Source organism: Chrysemys picta, chromosome 10, assembly GCF_011386835.1.
Source record: "Chrysemys picta bellii isolate R12L10 chromosome 10, ASM1138683v2, whole genome shotgun sequence".
Taxonomy (NCBI): domain Eukaryota; kingdom Metazoa; phylum Chordata; order Testudines; family Emydidae; genus Chrysemys; species Chrysemys picta.
The window spans coordinates 71,145,702-71,169,835 of record NC_088800.1 but is presented as its reverse complement, the minus strand read 5'-3'; the positions used below and the strand labels follow the sequence as shown (position 1 = coordinate 71,169,835).

Below are 24,134 nucleotides of genomic sequence, written 5' to 3'. Positions count from 1 at the left end.
GAAACCATGTATTTACAAACTATTAACTTCTTTACAAATGATTTAAGAAAGTGAATTGATTATTTTCAGTGCTGATATTTATTCTATAAATTAATGGAGATATAAAATGTGATTGTAAGCTTTTCGTGGCATGGACCATGTCTCTATTTGTGTTCTGGGAAGTGACTAGCACTCTTTTGGACTCTCTCTAAAAATAATCAAGTACAATAGGCCAAAGATCAGCCAGTCTTCTTTATGAATATTTAAAAGCTAGAGCTGCTGGGATGGTTTTCCATTTCATTGCAAATTAAATTTACTGAATTTGTTTACATAGAAAAGGAACAGGAGTACTTGTGGCACCTTAGAGACTAACAAATTTATTAGAGCATAAGCTTTCGTGGACTACAGCCCACTTCTTCGGATACATCCGAAGCTTATGCTCTGATAAATTTGTTAGTCTCTAAGGTGCCACAAGTACTCCTGTTCTTTTTGCAGATATAGACTAACACGGCTGCCACTCTGAAACCTGTCATAGAAAAGGAATAGTCACAAGGTATTCAATTACTGTAGTCTTTCAGTACCCATAGTCTATTAAGGTTCTTGCACAAAATCATTAAGAAGCGCACTTACAATGGAGAGTTTTTCAGTCGTCGTGTATCTAGCAAGGATTTCACCACGTTTGCTTGACCATGGTTCAAAGTCACTTCCTACAACCAAGCTGTCGTCTTTATCACGTTTCTTTCTTGTAGTATCCTAGGAGGAACACAAACAAGGTGTTCATGTATACCAGGCAGACTAAGAAAGGTGACCAGACATTTTAAGACCTACGATGTTTCATGTGTTACTGACTCTTCCACAGATGTACAACATTAAAAAATGTAAACGTTACCAAAACTGCTAAAGCAAAAGAAAACCAGTAAATGAAATTCTCTGATTAGTTAATATGGTACTTTTTGTATTGAAACAGCTCTTGCAAGAGCACAAAGAATCAGTTCTATGCAGGTCTATTTTGTTCAATCTACTCGAGATAATTAACCTTGAGCTTTACCGTGTTAGCTGCAGTAGTCACTGGATCTGCTGTTGCTGCGAACAATGACAAGGGATCAGTGCCATCCAACACACTGCTTAGTGGGTCTATCATTGAACTGGAAGAAGAGGAGGAGGTAGAGGAAGTACTTCCTTTCCGACCCATTTTCTTGGTCTTGGATTCAGTAACCTGAAGGAGAAGTTCAACTGTAAAATGAAAAGATCTACTTCCACTTTAATAACTTACTAGAGCACAGATTCTCCAAATAGCACAATTTTTCTCTCCGCTAGGAGTGCCTCAGCTGTAGTACTGGTACTTAGAGGTTCTTTTACCATTTTTGTTTCTATTCTCTGCAGCAAAAGGCACTCTTTCTCCCACCCCCTGCCCCACTCCCAGTTGCTTCCTCCTCCCACTCTTGTTTTTATCCCTTCTTTCATGATGCTCCTTTAGCTTCAAACAGCCTACCACTTTCTGTGTACCAACTACCCTTCCTTTTGTCTTTCAAATCCACCCTTAAAGACTGCTCCTTTCTGTGCAGATCTCCCTACTGACCTTCCAGAGTCTGAACTGCTGCCCATGTATCAGTCACCAGAGTTAAACTAACTTCTTTGAAGCAGGGACCTTGCCTCTTATGTGTTTTGTAGAGCCCCATGCACGCTTGCAATATTTCATAGAGTGTTTTTTAAAACCACTGCTGGTTTAGAGGTAACCCAAAACCAACAAGTTTTACATCAAGCAGTTAGGCAGGTTACTGGTAATGTGATAAGTTGGTCCTAATCTGGTCTTTTTATATATGATGAAACATTTCATAAGTAACCAAGAAGCTGTGCAGGATTTGAGCTGTTCTGAATAGTAAGAGACGTTTTCTGGCACATAACATCAAGACATTCAGTACTGTGTAAATAGCAGCATAAACCCCTAGTACTACAGAAATGGTGGGAACTGCAAGCTTCTGGAGCATCCCAAATGTACTTCACTGGTATTGCCAGTGACTTTAAAACCAAAACTTTTCTTCTAATAAATTCAACAGGAAATCAGAACTGCCTCTAGTTGCCAGCATGAAACAGTAGTTTTCACTTTACAGTGATGTTATTTGCAAAGGCACAAAAAGAAACTTACTGTAATGGGTTTTAGTGGATGGTAGTCCCCAAATTCCACAGGTACAGCCTCCAGTCTGCATGAGTCAAACTCTGATGTGTAATTTCTAGACCTTGGATGCCTTAAAAAGCAAGAATAAAGAAAAAGTTTTATAGGTGCATCTGTCACACTTGTATAGGTGCAGACATGTTTATACACCAGGCAGTATTTTGGAAAGTAAATCATGATGTAAGGTTTCCCTTTGCATGGGTAGCGAATATGTAAACTGACTTGACTACTTTGCTCTCTTATACTCTAAATAAAAACTGAGCAGTGCACTTGTGAAGGGAGGTAGCTGCCACTTACTGTTCTGTATTTAAAGTACAGCAGTTGGATTTGCCTCCATACCATTGAATTTAATCATCAAAAGGACCAGAATCAGCAAATAATTTACCCATTAGGTAATTTACTAAGGGAATCAATATCCAGCTGTTCTGCAGTATTCACAATTAAAAGTTGCAGTGGCCAGCTGACAAGAGGAAGAAAGAACATAACCAGCAATGCAAGAACGAGAAACAAGACATGGTATTAAAGGTTTCCATTCTTACTGAAAATATTTTATTAAGAGAAATAACTTACAGCAAACTTATATTTTACAGTTTTTCTTCTTAGCCTGTTGACAAAACCAGGCTTTCTTCCCTAACAGAAAAAGATTTGCACTTGAAGAACAACATAGATAATGCACTCCAAGACAGAGCAGCACACATTTACTCCAGTCACAGCTTTATAGTTTTTCCTCCATTCTATTTTACTATTAATCCCAGTTTCTATTAATCGTTCACTACAATTAGAAATGCAATTCATCTTTGAGGTGTGCCATTAAAATGGGGGAGAGGAATAAAACCGGAGTTTCCATACCCAAGACTGGACAGATCTATGAAGGAGAGCTGAGAGTTATATTTAAAAATACTCAAAAATATATCCTTAAATTCAGCAATACATCAAATGAAAACCCTTTAACTAGCACGATCTAGTGGTCATGCATGGAACTGGGAGTAAAGATTCTTGGTTTAAGTTCCCAGCTCTGTTACTGTTTCGTTGGGGACAAGACAGTTTCCATACATGCAAAGTGAGTATAGTTCTACTGAGCTCACGGAAGTGTCAGGAGACTTAGAAGCATCTATACTCCGCATTTCAGAAAACATTTTCCACCACTGGTACCACACATTCGGCTCCAACAGTAGAGCAACAGCACTAGAGCTAGTGTAGTTAGGGATCATGGCAACAATCAGCAAGACCTGGTTTGAAAAGGTTTTCTTTCCCTCTGCCCACTCCACCTGGAACATTTTCCTGACTGTTTTTTAATTTTAGAAGTATTAGGAATGCCCAATTTGCCTTCCCTGTTTTATTACTGAAGGACTTTTGGGAGAATGCAAGGATGTTTACTGAAGCTCTGGTGCCTTAATTGAACAAGCAAGGGTACTGAATGAACAAAGGCTTACTTTATCAAAAACCCTAGTCCTTGAACCTAAAAACAACAAAAACAAAATAAACACAAAGGCCAGATTTTCAAAAGAGCTAAGCTTCCATTCAGGCACCAAGTACTCAGTGTCATCAGCTTCCATTGGGGACAATATGCCTAAATAGGAACTGAGCTCATTTGAAAATCCTGCCAGTGTCTAAAAATTCATTTCCCCCCCTCAACTTTCACTTTCTGGGATCTTGCAATATCACCATTTCACTAGTTTTCCAGTCATTATTGTGTGTTCTAGCCTAAAAGAGACCTGAATTTCTTAGTGTAAAAAAGTAGCTGAAAGAAACAAAATATTTAGAAAGGGCAAAAACCCCAATTTCTCCTTGCCTCTTCCCTTCTTCCCCCCAACTTTGCTGGTAATCTTTTCAAAGTGAAAAAGGAAACAGACTACGTAATTATTATTTAACTGGTAGACCTTTGTGGCGCTCTTGCTATTGCAATTCTGTAACAAGAAATCAGAACAAAGTCATAGCTGTGCTGATCAATGGAGAAGCTTTGAAGCCTAATTAGATACAAGCAGAGCAAGAACAAGAGTCCAGTGAAACCCACATGCCTGTTCCTTTTGTTTTCTTTATCTCCAATTTCCTGCTTTCACTATACATGAGCATTTTCTTGAATTTACTATTGTTCCATGCTTCAGTGACTCTCCTTGTTCATTTGCTTCACGGGTTTATTAGAATTTGTATGAAAATATGTACCCCACTCTCTTTACTGGCTCCTAATTATAACATTTCTATTACCCTGTTATACTTACAGTTTTGTCAGCATTTCCATTACATCTCATTGATAGGGGTTTCTAAATCAGTAGTAAAAAAGAAAAAAAAGGCCTTGACAGCTGAAGCTTGGCATGACAGCCTCAGCCAAAAGGCAACTGTATTATAACTAAATTTTAAGACATCATTTGCTCTGTGTATGCACGTACATGGAGTGAGCTGTTTGTAAATGTAAGTTTTAAAAAATGCTTACAGAATCAATGTGTTTAAGTGAGCAAGACCGCTTGCAAGGTAATTAATATGCGGGGGAGTGCACGATTGGTTTGATATTATCTTCTATTTATTCACTGAGGAAGGGGAGAGAGAAGGGTAAACCTTTCATTCTTGGTGAAACCTCATGGCTATGGAGCCAGCTTCCATCAGAAATCAGACTGACTGATCCAGTCTTCTGGGCAACGGTAAGGTGCATGTCCACATGCAGGCTTTACCCTATAACTAGCAGGTTGCCTTGCTCTACCTGAGTCTGGCACTTAGAAGGGCAATGAGGGAAGAAAAGCAGCGGCCACGTCCATTGGGAAGGTATCCCTTTTATTGGAATGGATTTATATATGTATTGCGGCAAGGCACCTCCTCCATCTCAGCAGGTACAGCGTTTCCCCCTCTGGTGGTGGGGGCATGGAATAAGTCAGCCCCACTCTGGACAGTGTTTATTCTCCCACTTGGGGAGTTATTTCCCAATACTTTTCTGTCAGGCCTTAGGGCCAGCCCAAGGAGCGCCCCTCCACCCAACAAAAAACACAGTTCCAACCCAAAACAAATGGGAATATCTTTTCACACACACACACACACACACACACACACACACACACACGCTGAAGGTGTGAGGCCTTGTTATTGGCCCTGGGGTGCCAGTCCTTTCCCTAAACAGACAGTCTGTTATACAGTCCTCCACCCTGGAGCAGACTTTCTCCCTGATACCACTAGCCCTGCACCTCCTTGTCTCCCCTTTCCCTCCTTTCACCAGAGAAGGGGTTTATGAAGATCTCAGGCAGCCCTTAATTGGACTTGGGTGTCTCTACTTGACCTGAGGTAACCCCTTCTCAGCTTATGGAGAAAAGGGCCTTTATCATTCTAGGGCTCATATACCTGCCCTTGTTTTCTTTTTAGTTGTTCCCAGTAATCAGTTGAGTTCTCAGTGGATACTCCCCAAAGGCTGGGGGAGGGTCCTTTAGCCACTGGCAGGATTATGCCCGCCCACTTCCCCTGGAATTTTCAATAGGACCACTCCCTTACAGCTGTCCAGTGTGATTTTGTCACAGTATTCATAATATATACGAGTATAATGAAGATCGTTTTTATGTTAAAATGACAAATATGAAATCCAAATAACTATTATAACTATTTACCGAACATGTAACACAGTAAAACCAAAACTAAAAAGCAGAGAAAAGCCACATGGAGGTGAGTTAAGGAATGACAGCCTTAACTTTCAATTCCCTTGGTTTCTGCAGTTTTATTCAAATATAATGGTTTTTTATTTATATCAACCACATTTAGAACCTAAATGTTTCATTTTAATGCAAGCTCCTTTTCTTCCCATGAAGATAGGCTACATTTAATTTTCTGTATAGACTGAAATTTGTTAAGTGTATAGCTGGTTTCAACTTCATCCCCAACTTATCATTTTAACATTAACTAAGTACAGTAACAATGCTTAAAGAAATACAGCCAGTACCTACACACCAACTACAGTATACTACCTCTTTTATATTCTATTTTTTTTCTCTTGTAATACAATAGCTTTCTTGGTTATTTGCATAGCAAGCTGTGATGTTCACAGATTTTTCTTCTCTAGATCTCCCAGTCTCTCTCTGTGTCATCTTATCATTCCATGTTACACACTGATTCCTTTCACCAGGAGAAACTACATTTATCTACAATTATCTAAGTTCTACAATTTCCAAATTACCTACTGAGCTTTTCATTTTCAAGGACCAGTTTTGTATCTTGATATTAAATTCCATTATTTGGGCTTTAATCTAAATTCCAAAAAACTATGTAGGTTCACAACATCTTATTGCCAGATTAGGTGGGGGGGGGGGAGGAGTGTGTATTTGTGGCTGCCCCTATATTATGTTCAGTGTGTCTGCCTTAACCATTATTGCAGTAAGAACTTCTAAGACTGCCAACAAATACATTTGACACCATTTATCTTCATAACTGCATTGAATACCCCCAATCCTTCTGTGCATTCGAGGTTTTGTTAGAAGTCCTAAGGTAGTACTTATAGTGGCCCTTTTAGTCTCAACAGTGTCACTAATCAGATATTGAGAGTCCATATAAGAGTAATATAACAAGACTGAATTGGCAACGTTTAGATCTCCATGTATTTGCAAAACAAAACACAGTATAACCACAGACATATCTATTATAGCTTGCCTTCACTCCCAAAACTTGTAGTATTTATGTATTTCTGGGAAATATTTATTTATAAATATAAAAAGTTTTAAAACACTGAGTACTCTTATTATGAAATTATCTAAAAAACTGTGGTAATGTGGGTTTCCATGATAATTAACACTGACCTTTTAAAATTCCTAAACAAATGTGTACTATGATAAAAATTCAGGTTTGCTCATGAATTAGCACTATGTGGGGTAAATTTTGCAGTTAGATAGATTTGATAGATATGAACGGCACTTTTTGGCAGCCCACCTGTATAAGCTGGTGAGCCACATAATTCACTTTTGTAACTTTCTGTATGGATTCTGAGGTTGGGAAAAGAAGGTTTTCCATCACCTCCAGTAGGTTTATTATTTAAAGGAACAAAAGCTTCAGGAAAGCAAATCTTTCAAAAACAGGAATTAGTTTATTTACAAGCAGCCATGAACTTTATGAAGCAGGGAAACAATTACTGCATATTTTCTTTATCTTGTCAAAAGAAAAAATATTTCATCATTTCCTTGTCTTGCTTGCTCTAACAGAAATTGTACTATGTAGCTTATTTCCTAAGTATTTTCTTCAGTTCTGCATTCAGTTTTCCAGAAGCAAAGAAACATTTCATATTACAGGCGAGTCTCATCTAACGCAGGGTTCCATTCCGCGATTAGCATGTAAAGTGAAAACTGCGTATAGTCAAAATTACTTTGAGTTCAATGGTGGGCAGAATCGCCCGCACTACAGGTACAGTATTAAAATTGTTATTTTTCTCTTTTTTTTTTTATTTTTCTAACCAAGTAAACCTGACATCGCAAATGTTAAATGCACGTAAGATGTGACAGACCTTTACTACAGAAGCAGAATTTGTATCCTAACATGAACCAACAGGGACATCCACTGGACTATAAGAGGAACAGAATTTTAATCTGGCTTCTTTCTTCTCCTCTCATCCCTCTCTTTCCAAAAAAAGATATCATAAAATCCAACACAATCAAATTAGATCCAAATTCAGACTGCTCTAGATTGTTCTGAAGTACAGTTCTTACTTATTTTTAAAGACAAAGTACATAAGAAAGTCTGTTCACAGGACATCTCTATCACGCTCCTGTAAAGACTTGTACACCCACAAAGCTACCTATTATCCATCTTCAAATCCCTCCTCAAAACTCTATTTTGCCCTGATGCCTACCAAAAAAATAATAAATTGATAATGGTTAGGCTGCCAACGTACTGATACCACTGCCTATCATGCTGACCAACACAGGCTCACTGTTTCCTAGTACTCCCGTCTGAGTGCATCGATCTGTTGTCTCTTATTTAGTTAGGGTATGGCCAGACTGTTGAGGCTATCCGGCCAGCATATAACCCCATCGTACAGATGCCGCCTACACTGAGAGAAGGGGTTTTCTGTCAGTGTAGAAACACCAACTGATAGTAGCTACATCAACAGATGCATTCTTCCATTGACATGCCTGCATCTACACTGGTGCAAAGCTACACACATGGATGTGTTTTTTTCAGTAATTTTTAAAAAAATGTTTCAATGCAGTGCCTTCCAGGCACCTCCATGCTACTGCTGTGATTTGGTACTTTGTAAGACATCAAAGAAAAAACAAATACAGGGTTACATGGCGGGGGGGGGGGGGGAGGAAGAGGGGAGGAGGAAGCATATATGAATCAGAGTCAACTACAGCAACTCCTTTGGGGTTATCCCACCTTGTCACAAAAATGCAAATAAGTAACACCAGTCCCACATTATTAAAACAGATTTGAATGCATCTCCCCTTCTTCAGAGGAAAGATTTTACTGTGATATTCAAGTATGTTTTTTTTAACTTCTTTCAGATAGTCTCAGCTGCAGGCTTGTGATAACATAATTTCAAGGGTCTTTTCATAGGGGCATTTGAAAGAAGCACTGTCTCTGAAGGAACATGTATGTATGTATCCAAATTAGAAATGAACTTTCTAACATATTGTCACAATTGAATAGCTTACTGCTATTTCATTTAGGCTTCCTTTTAGACCCATTCCAAAGCAGCAGTCCTGAAGCAAGGAGGAAGTTATTGGTGGTGTTCTTGAGATGTGTGTTACTGTGGAAGTCCCATACAGCACAGAAAGCTTTGGTCAGGGCTACGGGTACAGACTGTTGGAAAGGAGGGAATTATACTTCACAACAGCTCCACAGCATGCACCTCCGAAACAGGTGAGCTTCGCACCCTGGGCGGGGGGAAGAAGGGACCCTGCAGTTTTGCACCGGGCTTTCGGACTGAGGTAACGGGGAAACAGGGAACAGACTAGACAGGCTGACAGAGCGGAGGCGCCTTTCACCCTCTTTTCTTTAAGCTGGGGGACAGGGAAGTCCCCAGCCCACCCTGCTCGGGAGTCTGTAGCCGGGCTCTGCTTTGGCCCCGCTGGCTCCAGATAGGGGAATATCAGGGACCCTTCCCCAGGAACCAACTCCCGCCCAGCCCAGCCGGAACTGCTCCGTCTCAGACTACGCGAGTCCAGACCCGCCGCCGCCTTCCTCCGACCGCCCAGCGCGGCTCCTTCCCCACTCAGCCCAGTCCAGCCCTTCCCCGGCACCTCTACCCGTACTTCTCCCGGCCTTACCACGGGAAGGCAGCCATCTTGCCTCCTTGTCACATGACCCCCTTCCCCCCAGTGCCGGGTCTTTCAACGCCCTCTCCCCGCTCGCTACGCCCCGCCCCGCCGCCAAGGCTGCCATGATTGTGCGGGGCAACCGGAAAGGGTAGGTGCAGGCCCCACGCGACGGCGGCGGATGGCTCTCGCTGTGCCTTGGGGGAGCCTGGTAACCCCATGGGAAAGGCTCCTCCCCTCGACCCCACACACGGGGGGCTAACCCCTTGGGAAAGGCTCCTCCCCCTGCCCCACACACGGGGGGGTTAACCCCATGGGAAAGGCTCCTCCCCCTGCCCCACACACGGGGGGGCTAACCCCTTGGGAAAGGCTCCTCCCCCTGCCCCACACACGGGGGGGGTTAACCCCATGGGAAAGGCTCCTCCCCTCGACCCCACACACGGGGGGGGGAGTTAACCCCATGGGAAAGGCTCCTCCCCCCAACCCCACACGCGTGGGGGTGGGGCTAACCCACTGTTTGATTTGTAACAAAAGAGGTGACAGGGGCTCAAGCAATTTTTTTACTTTCATAACTGACATTGCAAGCAGAGGTGCCAGGGCTATGAACTGCCAAGCCTAGAGGTGCCAAGACTCAGCCCTGCACAAAGTAAGCACTGGCTTCACCTCTGGGAGGAAGATGTCTCCTGGGCACACTGCGGGCATCCCTTCCTAGACAACCTGAAGGGGTCTTTTTGGAGCCCACACATGCACATTGAGGCAGCTTTCCATGCAACTAGGGGTCAATACAGAGCGAGCCTCCTCCAGCCTCTCCACAATGAAGTGGCCTCACACATCCCCTATGCACTGCAGGGATCTCACACTCCCCATCCTGAGGAAATGGCACCTTGCCCTGCTAGGCATAAATACACACAAAGGGTCTCATTCTCATACAGGCAGTGATGGGGTCTCCCCTCCACACCCATATTGAGGTGTGGGGAGGCTCTAGATAGGTGAGATCTCTCACAGGAAGGGAGAATGTGAATGAAGTTGTTCCCCTCCCCACTGATGGGGAAACCTTGACCTGGCAAGTAGTGTCTCTCACAGGCAGTCAGTGAAACCTAATGCAACAGGTCAGCTCACTGCTTTGGTCAGGTCAAATAGCTCTCATGTCAGTGAATATGGACCATTTAGTTAGCAATGGATTAATCCTATACAGTACTACTGGTCTGTGCATATATACTGATAGCCCCAGGCTCCCAAATCCTGAAGACTCACTGACTCCCATTTATTCAGCTAATTGCAATCATTTCCCTTGGGGCTTATTAGATTACATGCCACCCCACATTGCTATCCTTTGCTGTTGGGATAAAACTTTTATTTCTCCACACCAAAGCAAGATCCCAACTCTGATATTCAGATGTCAGGAGTTACATACATATAGAAAGATCAGAATATTAGTCAAGATCCACCATGCAGAACTGAAAGCAGAATTTTGTTCTCACTGTGTAACACTGCTCTACAGCCAAAATGCTTCTGAAATAAATGTAGTCAAACTTTACTAATTCTGGGTCACTGAGAATGAAAAATGATGCTTAAAATTGTTGATGGGCTCTAGTTTTCAAGATATGCTATTAGGTCAGTATATAGGACCCTTGACTTGAGAATGGCGGAAGGTAAGTGAGTTATAAAGGGAAGGGATCTCAATTTAAACCAGAAATGACTAAAATACATCTTTGACTGGATCTATGAATAAATCTATGACCGGGTTTGGACAGTACGTGCTTTTTAGGCAAAACAATGAATGATGCTATCTGAAGCTGGTATTGCATCATGTTATTCCTAGAAGTCATGGCTGATGCAATCATAACGAAGCTTGCATCACTCTGCTGAACAAATTGCCCTATATCAGCTCTAGAAATAATAGTGTCGTGCTCTCTTATTTGTCAGTGTTTGATTTTGCAAAGGGACACATTTCTGTTTAGCCAAAGTGAGCAGAGATGCCTCGTACTTGTGTGAACAGTGCAGATAACTTCTGCTATGTTTGTGGTGAAATGACTTTTGCATCACAAAAGCGCAGTATAACCACTATGGTTAAGAAAGCCTATCACCTTTATTTTGGCTGCAAAATTGGAGATTAGGACAAGAGGTGGGCCCAACACATATGCTGCAACACTTGTGCAACAAATCTTCACCAGTGGTTGAATAGGAAAAGGAAATCTATGCCTTTTGCAGTGCCAATGATTATAGAGAGAGCCAACAGATCATACCAGCAACTGTTACTTCTGCATGGTGCCTCCAGTTGGGAAAGGTGTGTCAAAGAAGAAAAAGTGGACTGTGCATTATCCAAACATTCCATCAGCTATACGCCCAGTACCCCACGGAGAAGGACTGCCGGTTCCTGATGCACCAGAATCATTCTCACTTGAGTCAGACGAGGAAGAGGAAGAGGATGAAACTTCTGGTCCTGAACCATCAATGTCACAGGACCCACATTTTCTCCCCTCCTCCTCCTCTGAACCACAACTCATAACACAAGGTGAACTGAATGACCTTGTCAGGGATTTGGAACTACCCAAGAGTAAGGCAGAGCTGTTGGGCTCCAGACTACAGCAGTGGAATCTCCCGGCAGGTGATGTTAGGGTTTCCATGTTCCGTGACCGTCAAAAGGATCTTGTCCCATTCTTCTTCATGGAAGGTGATCGTGTAGCCTGCAACAACATCGATGGTGTGATGGCAGCCCTCAACATCGTTCACGATCCGGATGAGTGGAGACTGTTCATTGATTCATCGAATACGAGTCTTAAAGCTGTTTTAATGCATAATGGCAATGTTTTGCCATCAATTCCAGTTGGTCATGCAGTCCATATGAAGGAAACCTATGACAACATGAAACAACTTTTGAGGTGCATAAACTATGACCAACATCAGTGGCAGCTTTGTGGCGATTTGTAGGTTGTTGCTTTCTTGCTTGGTTTGCAGACTGGATACACAAAGTACTGCTGTTTTCTCTGCGAATGGGATAGTCGTGCAAGAGATTCCCACTACATCAAGAAAGATTGGCCACTCCGACAGTCATTGGAGCTTGGGAGGAAAAGTGTTCAGCATCCACCACTTGTTGAATCAAGGAAGATTTTGTTACCACCCTTACACATCAAGCTGGGTCTGATGAAGAACTTTGTCAAGGCTATTGACAAAACACAAGCAGCTTTCAAGTACCTCCATGGAAAATTTCCAAGGTTAAGTGAAGCTAAGATAAAGGAAGGTGTCTTTGTTGGTCCTCAGATTCGTGAACTTCTTTGAGATGATGCATTTGACCGTGCACTGTGTGGCAAGGAAATGACGGCATGGAAAGCCTTCCAGTTAGTGGCAATACATTTTCTCGGAAACAACAAGGCAGACAACTACAGGTTGTTGGTGGAAAACCTCCTCAAGGCATACAAAAGCCTTGGTTGCAACATGTCACTAAAGAGACATTTTTTGCACTCTCATCTAGATTTTTTTCCACCGAACTGCGGAGCAGTGAGCGACGAGCACGGCAAGCGATTTCACCAGGACATTGCAACAATGGAGAAACGCTATCAGGGCAAATGGAGCCCATCAATACTTCCAGACTATTGCTGGACAGTGACAAGAGATGCTCCATTTAATGAATACAAGAGACAAGCCAAGAAGCGCCGAGTAGACACTGAATAGGACTAAACTATGTACATAATAGTTTTTTGCCTTTTGTTTCATAATAAATTTTATTTATATAACCCTTTTGCTGATTTTTAAAGTGTTACATGAACAGGACAGGTGAAATATTATCATGTAAAGCAACCATAAACGCATGAAAAGACCTAGGTTTACAATTTATGATTAAAACTCTACTATCTACACAGTATACATAGACATAAAATGTAAAAACTTACATTTTATCTTAGAAACAGTAGCCAGTTGTTTTAATTGTCATATTTGAATTCAGCACATCAAAATAGATAATAAATAGTACATTATATCTCTGAAGTAGACGACTTCTCAAAAATTGTAGACCAGTGTAATTCCTCAGTGTATGCTCAGTGTTTCCAGCCATTTGATAGCATTGTCATCATCCAGGTGAAGAGCTGGTAGCCCACTGTCAAAGTAAGTCAGCGGGCACTCATAAAGGATATGTGACAGTCTGAAATTGACCTCATCTACATTGCAGGTTGTTAAAGAAACCCCATTTGAATAGATTGGACACACAATTGCTCTGTCCTGTTTGAAACCGATTCAGGGATGACCACAGGTGCCCTGGCAGGTCAAAACCTGGTGGACAGATGGTTGGATCGGTGACAAGAGAGTGATTAAAAACTGTCTTAGCTGTTGTCATTACACCAAGCAAATTCCACTGTCATGTCCTGTGGTGGCATAAGTGACCATAAAGGACATCTAGAAGACACACGAACTGGCAGGTGGTTGAAGAGGTCTGAGTACAGAGGCACATCTCATTTCTCACGGCTCTTGACCAGAAGCATGATGGAAGCCCCCTCGTGGCAAATATAGGGCAGTAATCAGATGTCACTGTGTAATTTGGATAATTTCGATCTGCCTTCTTAAAATTAACCCTGTACTGTAGTTTTAATTAGGCTCAGTCTATTTCACCTATCCAAAACTATTGTGTAGTTAGTGTGTGTTCTTCGACAGCTGCAGCACCCAGCCACAGAAGTGGTTGTATTTCTGTGGAGAGTGAAATAAGATTTGAGAGAGTACTGCTTTTGATCCACAGATGCAGCTCTCACTGACACCAACTGTAATGGTGAATGCAGCTCAATACACCATTTGCAATGCTTTAAAAAAAGGTATTCTCAGGCCTCAGTTGTTATAGTTGTTGCTTAAAATATTTTTTTTAAATGACATCAAAAACAAAAAGGTTTAAAACTGTCATCATCTAAGATGAACCAGACAAATTCAGGTATCACTGACTCTGTCTCTTAAGTGTTTCTAACTTAGTAATGGGGAATGGTAAGATTTTTTTTTATTTATATTTTCTGATGTGCAAAAATACATCTTAGGCTGGGTCTACACTACCTGCCTGAATCGGCGGGTAGAAATCAACCTCTCGGAGATCGATTTATCGTGTCCCGTTGGGATGCGACAATCGATCCCCGAATCGACGCTCTTACTCCACCAGCGGAGGTGGGAGTAAGCTCCGTCGACGGGAAGCCGCAGAGGTTGATTTTGCCTCCGTCCCTACAGCGGGGTAAGTCGGCTGCAATACGTCGAATTCAGCTACGCTATTCGCATAGCTGAATTTGCGTATCTTAAATCGACCCCCCCTGTAGTGTAGATGTAGCCTAATACTACTTTACACTTGTATAGCACCTCTCAATGATTATTATAAAATGCTTCATTTTTTACTATTAGGATACATAAACTAAGCCAGGATAGGGTGGTTAAGCAATTTGCCCAACATGACAGAGCAAACCAGTCGTAGAAGCTGGAAAGGAACCCTAGCATCCTATTATATCTATTCCCAAACCAAAAACATTGTTTAATGTTAATTAAGGTTTTCTTCACCAATAAACTAAACCATAAAAAAAAGTTAAGAAATACAAAGGTAAGGATTAAAAGGTTGCTAATCAAACACTAAAAAACGCCAGAATGAATGGTACCTTTGCAACTTTATTTCAACCCCCTTGTGTATATGCAGAATACTCTAACCTTGACTTTTCTGCTACAGTTTGACCAGAGCCTGACTTGGCAATTTTTTAATCCTTTTTCCATTCTTAATTTTGTATTTTCTAATTTTTTATGGTTTAGTTTATTGATGAGAGCAAACTTAACTAACATTAAGCAAAGATTGTGGCTGTAAGTTTCTTTATTTTTTTCATAGAAAGAAAATTTTTAATATGTGCTATTTAAATCAAACATTTGTTTAAGGTGTTACGGTTTCACAGCAGTTGAAAAATAAGATTTACTGCAGCTTCTAGCTAGGGACTCAACTCTAATCTCTCTCTTTTTTAAAAAAGATAAATATTCAGAAAGTGATAGCCTCCAGTTTGTGAAAAAATATAAACCATGAAATGGAGATGGAATTTTATATCTTATTTTCATGTAACTTTCTTTTTTCTTAAGGAAAGTAACAGTTACCCTTTGAAAAGAAACAGTGCGACTTACCTCTATACAAACCCAAAGAAACTCATGCAAACAGTTTGCTTTCCTTCCAACTCCTCCTGGGAATCTTTTTGTACTAATGTTATGGGAGTCTGAGGTAAATCAGTTATCCAAGGCAGCCATTGCCATGACAACCAAGGCAACAATGATTCTCATCAAGTATATGAATAAAGTAGAGGGAGGAATAATGAGTGGCTCATTGTCTCTGAAGTCACTGCTAGGGCTCAGACAGCAGCAAATGTGCAGTGTGGGGGAAAAAAAATCAGGCTTTTCTGGTGTTCTAGTTTCCTCAAACTCCAACAACATGCAAATAGAAAACACACATTGGAGATCATTCCACACGTTAATTAGTGGCTGAAATTTGGTTCAAATTCCCCATGGCATGTTTCCAAAAAAGAGTTCAGAAAAAAAGATGAGACACTGAGATGTGATGTAAAACAGAAAATTCTGATGCAACCTAACTATGGTCTCACTACTGCAAGACCGTAATACACCTCTTCTAACTATTAAAAATTCTCCCTACTTAGAACAGAAATTCCACTAACATGCGCCAGCACAATCTTCTGTTCCTTCAATATTGTTTTCTTTACTGGACTTCAAGGTTCAGTTCTTGACTTTTTCATCAAGCCTTTTAAAGACTCATACAATTAAAGCCATTTTCATTTAAACTTCATGAACACCAATAATTTAAAGAAAGAACTGGTTATTTGCTTTGATGTTTAAATCATTGAGTAATATCCATCCCAGTTGATCAGAAGTCCTTATTTAGCATGTTTTATTGGGTTCATGGATTACAAATGTCCTGGGGCTTTTTGTAATTTGTGTATTTATAGTGGGGGGGACATACACCTCTACCTCGGTATAACGCAACCTGATAGAACACGAATTCTGATATAATGTGGTAAAGCAGTGTTCCGGGGGGGTGGGGAGGGGAAGCTGCGCACTCCGGCGGATCAAAGCAAGTTCGATATAACGCGGTTTCACCTATAACGCGGTAAGATTTTTTGGCTCCCAAGGACAGCATTATATCGAGGTAGAGGTGTACTTTAATATATTTTCTGATGATGAAATGGTGGACTTTTTTCCCCCCTCAGATTTGTCTGGAACAACTGCTTATCCTCCTCTAAATCTGACTAATCATAGATTCAGAGATAAAGGTATTTTTAGATCCCTACCTCCCTTTTACATCGGAGCTGTAGGACACTCCATTCTATAGGAATAAAGAGTTTGCAATATTAGATTAGTATTTTGGTCCATCAAAAACAGCATTCTACAAGCAAAACTATTTAATCCCTAATGTTTCAGAGCAATACACACACAGCTAAACACTTACACACAAGTAACTTTATTCACATGCATAAAGGTTTGCAGGATCCCACATATTACACTTAAACAATACTGTAAAAAGCAGGAGAGGGTCCTGTGGCACCTTTAAGACTAACAGAAGTATTGGGTGAATGCCCACTTCATCAGACAGACGAAAGCTTATGCTCCAATACTTCTGTTAGTCTTAAAGGTGCCACAGGACCCTCTGTTGCTTTTTACAGATTCAGACTAACACGGCTACCTCTCTGTTACTTAAACAATACTGTATATTTAGGACAGCAGGAGAAGAGAAAAAAAATCCTTCATGCTAAATTGTTTTAATCTAGGTTTCAGATCTGATTTTTCCTCAATAATCTAATAACTCCCAATAGAACAAAGATATTGATCAATTACTCTTTTGTAATTCTGTGATTTACTCTTTGCTCTTACATTTGTTTAAGCTTCAGAATGACAGTTTTTTTCCCATGGCAAATTAAGTAAAAACCTACATGAAAGATTACTAATTAATAGAATAAAGATTGCTTGCAACCCAACACAATTCTTTTATTAAAAACAACAACTGGAGGAGAGAGACCAAAAAAAACAACAACCCATCAGCACTGAGGGGGATGGGGAAAGGGAAGGTAACAGGAGGAGGTGGTGTCCCAGGATGAGTAACGATTTGGGTATGTCCAGGGATCATATCCAACCTTCTCCTTTGGAGTACAGTGCAGCAGGTACTCTACTTCAGCAGGGCAAAACTGCAGAGGGACGGGTGTTGTGTGCAGTGGGTAGTGGAGTCCGCAGTGCTGGACTGTGACAGGTGAGGAATGGAATGCCCCGGGTACAGACTGGAGCCAGGAGGTTGATAAGAGTGTGTTGGCGGTGTCTGGGGGGTGAATGGGAAAGAGTTTTGCGACAGTGGCTGTAGGGGAGGGCGCGCGCAGAGCTGCTCGGTTTGAAGAGCTAGTATCGCCTGGAATGTGTCTGCTTGGTGCTCCATAACGTTTAAGAGCTGCTCCGTGGCTTCATTCTGGCACACCGCATTCTCCTTTAGGTCCCTCTTCTCGCTGCCCTGCCACTCCTTCAATTCCTGTTTTTCAGCCACGGAGTGCATCATAACCTCACACAGAAAGTCCTCCTCAGTTCTTCGTGGCCACTTTCTAATTCTGCACAGCCATTCAGCCAGCGATAGAGAGGGAGGCTGGGCTCTCAAGGTCATATCTGAAGCCAAAACACATTTTACAGAATGTGTGTTTGCAGCACACAGATCCACAGCCAGTATTCACATACTGGTCACTAACTGGCTGTCCCCAGGCAAGCACACATGAGCCACAGTACCCCCAAAATGGTGAGTAGCCACAGGGGCAGGGTAAATCAGTGTTCCTAGACCCTACTGTCCACTGGGCACGTGGCTCTTGGGGAGAGCCAATACTGTAGTGTGGCCTGATAATTATTCCTGTCCCCACATTTTCCACAGGCTGTGTTATTATGGAAGATCTCACACTGCTGAGGGTGAGCAGGGAATCAAGAGAGGGTCTTCTCCAAGACTGTGGCTTCTGCCCTGGCCCTTATGTGGCTCGCCTGTGTGCAGCAAGGGTCCCCCCGCTCTCCGATAATGGCAGAGTGGCATGGGAAAGTTACTGTTAATGGGGCAAGAAATAAAGCAGCTCTCCCAAAGGACCTGCAGCAGTGGATTGCCCAGCATCTCCATTAGAGTTTCCTGGAGAATTTCTGAGGCAGATTCCTGTGAAGTGAGGGAGTCAGTCAATCAGCCTGTTCCGCTGCTCAGACTAAGCATGTGGTGGTTCGCACATCACAGACACAAGCCTGCTTTATGCAACCCTCCTGCCCCCAACAACTCACTTCAGCCATTCCCAAAATCAAATCCACTTACCAGGGGCCTCCTCTTCTGTTTATGCTTCGCCAAGATCCGACAGCTGTGACTGGCTACCCTCCTCCAGGGTAGAAAAGAGCTCCTGGCTGCATGCATCTCTGACCTCTGAGTCGTACTCTGCCTCTGGGTCCCCCTCCACACCCGCATCCAAGATTTCCTCCTCCTGGCTTGGTCCACTCTTGGCTGGCACACGAGCCATTGAAGTATCCACAGTGGCCTTTGCAGTGGAGGTGGGGTCACCACTGAGTATTGCGTCCAGCTCTTTGTAGAGCCGGCAGCTCGTGGGCACAGCACCGGAGCAGCAGTTTGACTCCCGCACCTTGTGGTAGGAGTTCAGTAGCTCCTTCACTTTGACCCTGCACTGCAGTGTCCTGGTCATGGCCTCTTTCTGTCATGCATCGTGAAATCTGTCCGTAGGTATCATAATTCCTGTGGCTGGAGCACAGCTGGGACTGGACAGCCTCCTCTCCCCAAATGCTGATGAGGTCCAGCAGCTCGGCATTGCTCCAAGCTGGGGATCGTTTGGTGCATGGAACAGGCATGGCTACCTGGAAAGATGTGCTGAGACCACTGTACGCATCACTGAGCAAACAGGAAGGGGACTTTCAAAATTCCAAAGGAATTTACGGAGTAGGGATGACGGTTGGTCACTTGAGGGCCAGGCAGGAGAGTTCAAACCAATGACCAGAGAGGCAAGAACAGGCATTGTGGGACACCTCCCAGAGGCCAAATACAGCGCTGTAATTGACCATGGTGTCTACACTAGCACCGCAGTGCTGTACCTCCAACGCAGAAAGCTGTACACCTCTCGTCAGAGTGGGTTTTTTACAGCGCTGCAACTGTGCAGTTTTTGCACACTAAGTGGCTTGGCAGTGTGTACACCTCAGGAGTTACAACGCAGAAAACTGCTTTACTGCGAAGAAACTTGCCAGTGTAGACAATGCCATATATGGAACTGTCATTTGTATTCAATAAACACAGTAATTGCCCGTCAATTCCCATTTTAATTGTAAAGGAGTATTTTTGCAATCATCTTCTGCAATTGAATTTACACAGACTAATTCTCAGCTGGTATAAATCAACACAGCTTCACTTGCATAAGTGGAACTACACCAATTTACATTAGATGAGGCTCTGACCCATAAGCTCACCGTGAATACCACACAGCTAGGCAAGTTTTGTCTCTGGCTTTAAGTATAAAATATATATTGTTTATATTGCATCATTCTCCCACATTTTGTAATTAATCATTCAGAACAAGCAGCAATTGAAGGGTCCAATCCTGCTTTCTTTAAACAACCAGAATCCTCTCTGAAGTCACAGGAGTTAAGTGCAAAAGGAATGCAGGACTGGGTGGAAGCAGTGTCGTATCAAATTGGTGAAGCTATAATGTTGCTGCTTCTTAAATTTCAACTCTTTGATTTAAAAATAATTTGGATGCCCTTGGCCCTGTATTATTTCAAGTCCACTTTCTCCTGAATTTATCTCACGCATTTATTTAATCCAGAAAAATGCAAATATTGAAAGATTAAAAAAAGTTTATTTTGCAGTATATTTAACGAAAGGGGCATGACTGGTGAAAATGAAATAAAGTACAAAAAATAAATACACTTCATAATAATGACATTACATTCCACAAAAATAAAGTGAATTGAAAATTAAATATGTATAAATAAATACAAAATATATCAAATTACAAAAAAATTCTGGCACTTGTCAAGAAGGCCTTATGAAAGTTAAAAAAATTTTGCGATGATATTTTAGTACACAAACTTTGAAACATTCTTAAAGTAAAAAAGGTTTAGTTAAGAAACCTGAACAAAAGTTGAACATTCATTTTTTAAATATTTAGACTAAGCCTCCTTTTTACGTATTGCCTCAAATGCCAATTAACAGTACAGAAAACATCTACAATCAATTTTAGCACTAACCTACAACAGGAAGTAAGCCAGTCTAACATTGCCACCTGCAAGGTACTCTAGAATTCTTAATAAAATATGATGCATTTCACTTGTCATTCTAACTTTGTTATTCCTGAAATGTTTTCCTCTAAAAGACTAACAGTAGAGTAATGCAAAATTTAAGAACAAAAATAAAGTTTTGAAAATGACTAGGAATCCAAGAAGTTCAGATTATCATAATAAATCTTTGTATTATGGTGGGAAACTAAAGAATAATAGTGTTTAAACAGAGAGGTGCAGGTCTTCAGCTGGTGTAAATTAACACCAGCTGAGGATCTGCCTCAGAGCCTTCAAATAAGACCACAGTACACAACCACTGAGTACTCTGTTACTCCTCTAAATATTTCTTCATATTAGTATTGCCTCTTTTTCAAGTACATGTCTGGCTCAGTTTAAAATACTGCATGATAAGTAACATTTGCTTATAATAATGCAACAAAAGGTACAGGATAAGGTACTGATTTGTAGATGCAAAACATAACTTGTGGGTTTAAGGCCATCCCCAAACAAGTTCTGTTCATTCATACATGCATTTTTGTATTAAGGCATTTTTCCTTCCACCTGTTTAATTTTTATACTGAGATATTTAATGAATATTGATAATATTTTGGGTCAAGTCTGCTGTTATACCAATGTCCACCTGGATTAACTGCACCAAAGTTAAGAGTTATAGCAAATTTATACTAGTGAAACAGTAAAATTTGACATTTTCATTAAACAAAATAAAGGGTATGTATTTAAACAGTCCTCCTCTCTACCACCCTTAAAGCTGTGGGGATACAGAAGTATGCTATTGACTGAATAATACCTGCCTTTAAGGATGAATATACACAGGGGCAAGATTTTCTCTATTTTATTTGAAAATCAAGGAAAGATTCAAAGAAGCTCATTATCAAGATTAAAATTACTAAGCAGCCTCTTTTTAAAGAAGCATATTCATAATGGTTGAAATAGCCAAAAAGACAGGGGCAAACAGGAGCATGTGTTTTGGAGGTTAAGTCTTGCAAAGTTTTAGGGACTCAGAACATGGAAGCATGGCTTCAGTGCTTGGATCTGTTACTGATGACAGTATTATTTTTTATAAAAAACTATTCCAAGTTACTTGTTTAGACAGTAAAGTAGTTCTAGGAATGTCAAAAATAAAACCTTAAGACACATAATGGTGTGAAACGAGTCATCTGTTTGATTGCTGAGGATAATTAAAGTCTTTCCTTCTGGAACTCTTGTACAGTGTCATAGAATTGCTACATCTTAATTATACTTCATCTTGATCAAAATGTAGTTTGGAATTAGAAAATGCAGTGAACAGTATGGAGGAAAAATTGCCTGGAATGTTTCATCATAGTGGCCTAAATTCACCACCTGTGAGAACAGGTGCGACTTCATTCATGTAAATAGAATTGCACATTTATGCCAGCAATTAACTCAGATCCATGTCTGCAAACAGTCAATAGAAATGAGTGTAACAATATCAGTCATTAGTATTTAAATTGAGAGGTTAGCACACTCATATGTAATGATACACTCAGCGATGCTGTTCTCAAACAAATACACAGAGGAAAAACGCACTGTATTGTTACAGTTGAATAAATTATCTTTTCTACTTCTCTAATTTTAGGGTAAAAGGCTAAAATATGTACACATATAGGAAATCAGTTATACAGACTAATGTGTATGAACTGCAATTGTAAATATATTTCCAATAGTACAAATAGTGCATGACATATACAAGAATAAGTCAGAGATGGCAAAAAGATACAAATAAACAATGTTGCACTATATTCTTCTCTACAGCAGAGCATTTTGAATGTGGACATAGGTATGCAGTAATCTGAATACCTAACAGGTTTGTAACATGCAATTTGTTTTCATGAGTATAAGAACTGAACTTATTTGTAGCCCTCTCCATTAGTTTAACATCATTCCATAAAAACCTACTGTATGTCCTTAAAATATGCAAAATATGTTAAATGTGTACATTTGTCAATTCACAGCATACATATAGGAGATGCAAGATCTGAACCAATGCTGAAGAGACTATTGCATTAAAATAGCCTTTTTTTTATCCGAGCGAGTGCTGTCGTCTTAAATTGTCACAACATTTGGCTTCTTTCTTTGGATTCTTCCTGCATATACTCCTAAAAATAAAGCAGAAACAAAAAGTTAACATTCTGTGATTGTGACTGTTCTTTTTATAAAAGAATTGTCCAATAAAAACCAAAAATTTTAAGGATAGGAATACACAAACTTGTTCAAATATGCTTTTAAATAGATGTATTTAAAAATTAATATTTTCATAATTTATTCTATATCTCAAATACCTTAAAATGTATGAATAAAACAGGTTATTCGAGTTGTAAAAAGGCTTGTAAATAACTATACATTATAGCATTTTCTTCCTCAGTAAGTGTTCCCCTTGCTTTCCTGCTACTCCAAAACACCTATAACTGCAATATATAAATTTTAAAAAGATTAGAAAACTTGAAATGATGATGGTTTCTATATTGTACTATAAAACTTGATTACATAAAATTAGATAAGCATCTTAAGCTACTATGGATCATTTAACTATTCTAAACTGCCTAACTCTTCACTATTATACAATGAATATCTACCATCATTTTAATACATTACATTCCTATAAGGCATATATAAAAAACTCATTCCTCCTCACCACCCCAACTCCCACCCTCAAAGACAGAAGAATCTTAAGAACCACCCAAGAAAGACAGACTGAGCAAGAACAATGCAAAGCATAAATACACAACCTAAATACTTTAGCGTTTTAAATTTTAATTGTAGTATTTCAGTAAGTTATTTATGGGCCTGATCTCCCCCACCCCCAAATATCCTTGTACAGAGGAAACCCTCTGCATGTAAAAGGGAACAGGGGTTCAGCCCCTCCACAGCATCCCTTTCACCCCACCCCATGGAGTCCACGCAGGGTGAGGAGTGAAGCCTGAGCAGGTCAGAGGGAAGCATTTGGTAGACCAGGAGCAAGGTGCACATTCTTCTCCCAATGGCTCTATTTTAGTTTCCACAAATCAACTCTCCCTTCAACCCCACTTTCACTAAGACAGCTGCGGACAAGTTGTCATCCTGGTAGCACAGCTCCAATGGAGATGAGGGAGGGGATGGAAAAATAGAGCACCTTCATGAAGATGGCCCTGGCTTCCTGCAACATCATCCAGTTTATTTCAAGGGGGTGAGGACGCAAACCCTCCTCTCGCCACCACCAAACAAACAAGAGAAGGAACTCTGAGGAGATCCTCTTGGAGATTTCTTCCCCAAAGCTCCTCTAACAGGTTTTACTATAGGAAAAGGTGAGGTGGAAATACACTAAGAAGGTATGTTTTCCCTTTAGCTCTAGTGTATCTAGCAAAACTACCTGAGGTGGTACATCCATGTCAAGGAGGAGGCTATAGACCTAAACAGACTAGAACAAAGATAGGGAAAATATACAAGTCAGAGAATACTCAAATCCTAGGTCT

The 24,134-nt window shown here is 40.8% G+C and overlaps 2 protein-coding genes across 30 annotated transcripts in view; both read right to left on the bottom strand.

The window, feature by feature from the left end:
* The window catches only part of VPS35L (VPS35 endosomal protein sorting factor like), a 124,278-nt gene extending 108,720 nt beyond the window's left edge, over positions 1-15,558 (bottom strand). For 2 of the 5 annotated variants that reach the window (XR_010590858.1, XM_042853223.2), the window contains exons 1-4: positions 4,372-4,408; positions 2,126-2,225; positions 1,028-1,195; positions 610-732 (exon numbers count right to left, since the gene is read on the bottom strand). Coding sequence is in view for 3 of the 5 variants with exons in the window: in XM_042853223.2 (XP_042709157.2) it covers positions 610-732; positions 1,028-1,195; positions 2,126-2,225; positions 4,372-4,391 (411 nt within the window). In the remaining 2 variants the exon portion in view is untranslated. Of the gene's footprint in view, positions 1-609; positions 733-1,027; positions 1,196-2,125; positions 2,226-4,371; positions 4,409-9,378; positions 9,625-15,483 lie in introns of those variants that run through there. The other 3 variants (XR_010590859.1, XM_042853225.2, XM_042853224.2) reach the window with 3 other exon arrangements.
* A 4,644-nt stretch (positions 15,559-20,202) lies between these two features.
* The window catches only part of CCP110 (centriolar coiled-coil protein 110), a 28,614-nt gene continuing 24,682 nt past the window's right edge, over positions 20,203-24,134 (bottom strand). For 10 of the 25 annotated variants that reach the window (XM_005307207.5, XM_065558940.1, XM_065558943.1 and 7 more), the window contains one exon: positions 22,584-22,781. In XM_005307207.5, the coding sequence (XP_005307264.2) occupies positions 22,729-22,781 (53 nt within the window). In that variant the 3' untranslated portion in view covers positions 22,584-22,728. Of the gene's footprint in view, positions 22,782-22,964; positions 23,091-24,134 lie in introns of all 25 variants that reach the window. The other 15 variants (XR_010590854.1, XR_010590857.1, XR_006175148.2 and 12 more) reach the window with 3 other exon arrangements.